This window comes from Dermacentor albipictus, chromosome 8 (assembly GCF_038994185.2).
Source record: "Dermacentor albipictus isolate Rhodes 1998 colony chromosome 8, USDA_Dalb.pri_finalv2, whole genome shotgun sequence".
In the NCBI taxonomy this organism is placed as follows: Eukaryota; Metazoa; Arthropoda; class Arachnida; order Ixodida; family Ixodidae; genus Dermacentor; species Dermacentor albipictus.
In genome coordinates, this window is record NC_091828.1 from 64,590,680 (window position 1) to 64,593,588 (window position 2,909).

Sequence of the window (2,909 nt, forward strand, 5' to 3'; positions counted from 1 at the left end):
ATGTCCGCTGCTATACAGTCCAACATTTTTTTGTTTTCCTCTTTAGCATTTGATCCTGTCCAAAGGTATACAAAGCCTAGAAGTGTTTTCGCCCCTGCTACTTTTCCTTCTAGCCATAAATGCTCCTTGCATTCCTGTTTGACCCTTTGCCAATTTGTATTTTTATGAATGAATGCTCCAATTCCCCCACCCTTTCTGCTACCCTGTACTCTGTTGCAGTATTCCCATGCATAATCAGGGTTACAGGGCGGTTGTTCCATGTCCCTAAGATGTGTCTCTACAAACCCATAAACCATTAAGTTCTCCTGCCTTAGTTGTTCTTCGATTACCTCCCATTTTAGCCTATTTCTGCCACCTTGCATGTTAATGAACCCTATGTCTGACTTAATTTGGCTCTTGCGCTTATTCCTGTCACCTCTCCTACAGTGCCGATGTTCGCGTGTTTGTGGCTCCTGCCTCGAATCGTCCACGCCTACACTGCTTCTTTCAGGGCTCTGGGTCCCCCTAAAAAAGCTGTTGCCTGGCGACCCATCCTGCCCCCTATCCTTTTGCCAGTGGCACCACTGTAGTGAATACCATCCTGCACAAAAGGCCGGAAGCCGGTTCCGTACACGTCCCTGTTGACCTCCATCACGCTGTACCCGAGTCGTCCGCTCAGACTCCTAATGACCCGATTGGCTTCAACCACCCTCCTTTCTACCTGGTAAGCCTGGCCCTGGACCTCTGGGATAGTGCATATGGTCACATGCACCCTCCCGGAGGCCTCTCTAAGCTTACTCAGCCCAGTCTCAATGTGCCTCTCAAGGCCCTGGCTTCTCCCCTTAAGCACATCATTGAGCCCAGAATGCATAATGACCAAGCTGTCGCTCTCCGTGCTGACCCCAACTACTTCCCGCGCCTTGGTCATTGCTTCCGCCATACCCTTGCCCGCTTGCACCTCCACCTGTACTCGCCCGTCCGCCTTCACTCTCGCCATCACGCCCTGTTCGGCCCTCCCCACATTGGAGTCCCCTATCACCAGGACACTTCTACGTGCAAACCGTTCGGCTGCAGCCTGTGCCTGCTGCCCCTCCCTTTGCGCCCGCTGGCGCCCCTGTGACTGCAGCGTCGCCTCACTCGGGGCGCGTTGTGCAGCTTCACTATAACTACGCCGTTTCACCGGCGGCGAGCTGACGACGGCTTGCTTTGGCTCCCTGCCTCCAACTTCGCCTGTAGGGTCTACCCTACTTTCCGAGTTTTTGCCAACACTTTGTTGACCTGACTCGACCTTCTCCGCTGCCCGCGTCTCCAGCGCGTCGAGCCGCCTTTCCAGTTCGGCGCTCCTTTCTTTTTCTGCCTCAAGCTCGGCCACGGTCCTTACTAACTGCGCGGCCTGGGCCGCCTCCACCTTGACAAAATTGTCAACTTTCGCCTGCAGTGCTACCTACTTCTCCTGTTCCTCCCTCAGTTCTGCCTCAAGCTCGTCGAACTTAGCCGCCCAATTCCCTTCCAGTTTTTGGACGGCTTCCCTGACGCCCTCGCATGACCTGCACGTGAAGCTAGACCCCTCCGCGTCTGCTACATTCTGGAACTTAGTTTCGTCGAGGAAGCACCATCGCAGGCACTCGTCGCACTGCACCTGCTCCCCGTCCCCCGCGGCCTTCGCGTTCTTCGATTTCACCGCTAGGCCTTGTTCCCGAGGCCCAACGAGGAATTTGGCCAAATCACTCAAGCAAAGCCGACCTCGACCGCTATCCCAAACTAAAATAAAGAATTATCACTCCCTACCCCATGCAAGAATCTGAGGAGCTAGCTGAAATTAACGAAGCCTATAGGTCCCTCCTACCAACTAGGCCCAACGGGGGAGCCGCCAGACCTAGACAAAGCCGGTGCGTTTGCTACTCTTACCAAGAATTCAAAATTTGCACCCCTACTCCATGCAACAGAAAATACTTCAAAACACTAGCTAATAAAGATAAAAAGGTACTTAGCTACGAACGAAGTCGCTGAAGCCTCGACCACAGGAGCGTCCGTACCGCCGTCCGCACCGTCCAACAACCGTCGTGGGGAATTATAGAAGAGGCGCCACCTGTACGCGCCCTTCATTTGATGACGTGCCATCGCATGAATTACTAACATGGTCCGTGGACATTGTCGAAATGAAAATTGCACTGCGCTTCAAGGACGAAGGCAGCTTGCCTGCCAGCATTCTGGCAGGGGCTGGTCATGCTCGCTTTGTTTTTTTTATATATTCTAAATTTAAACTTACTAAATACACAAGATTCACTATCAGTCGGTTAGACAATGCGCTTAGTTTAGTTGCCCAGATCATGTCGCAGGGAGTGAAACATCAGGTTGGTTTTTCTCCTAATTATTCTGAATATAGACAGGTTCGGTATTGAATATTGAAAGCGACACGCGTTTTCACTCGTGCTATGCATGTGCCGCATGCATTATTGGCCTCGAGCTCCACCACTGGAAAAGCTGGCGCCACCGTCGGCGTGACGTGCTAGGAGGGATCACGTGGACATAGCGGCCGCGTCGGCTGCTTCGGGCGCGCCGAAGCGAGCTGAAAACGAGTTTAAATTCCCTCGTACGCTGCGGTTTTCATTTAGTGGCGAAATTTTCCCGCTTCGAGTGTCTCCTTTACAACGCTTGAAAGCACTACAATATGTAGTGGCTGCGTTTGAAGGCGCGCGACATGGTAGGCTACTGCTCGGTGCCGCAGGGCCGGACGCACGTAACGGAGGCCGGTGTCAGCCTTATTCACACATAGCCGCAGGACAAGAAGCTGTGTGAAGCTTGGCTCGCGAAACATAAAACCGGCAAACAGTCATCGGCTACAACTCGGGTATGCAGCAAGCACAGACGCGAGGAAGATTTCTGCTACGGCGCCCGGTCTGCGATGTTCTGAAAACGCGCACTGAGAC

General features: G+C 53.1%; 1 protein-coding gene across 1 annotated transcript; it reads right to left on the reverse strand.

Moving 5' to 3' along the window:
- Positions 1 to 350: 350 nt before the first annotated feature.
- Positions 351 to 2,207, reverse strand: LOC139049272 (uncharacterized). The gene is made up of 2 exons (XM_070524642.1): positions 2,179 to 2,207; positions 351 to 1,304 (listed from the first exon to the last, which is right to left on the reverse strand). Exons 1-2 carry the CDS (start codon positions 2,205 to 2,207, stop codon positions 473 to 475), a joined length of 861 nt encoding a protein of 286 aa, XP_070380743.1. The 3' UTR covers positions 351 to 472.
- Between the last annotated feature and the right edge of the window lie 702 nt (positions 2,208 to 2,909).

Bases quoted from the DNA above. Each gene is read 5' to 3' on its own strand.
- LOC139049272 (XM_070524642.1), bottom strand. From the start codon at position 2,207: ATGACCAGCCCCTGCCAGAATGCTGGCAG. The intron at 1,305-2,178 runs GCAAGCTGCCTT...CGAACTGGAAAG, and splicing joins CCCTGCCAGAATGCTGGCAG to GCGGCTCGACGCGCTGGAGA.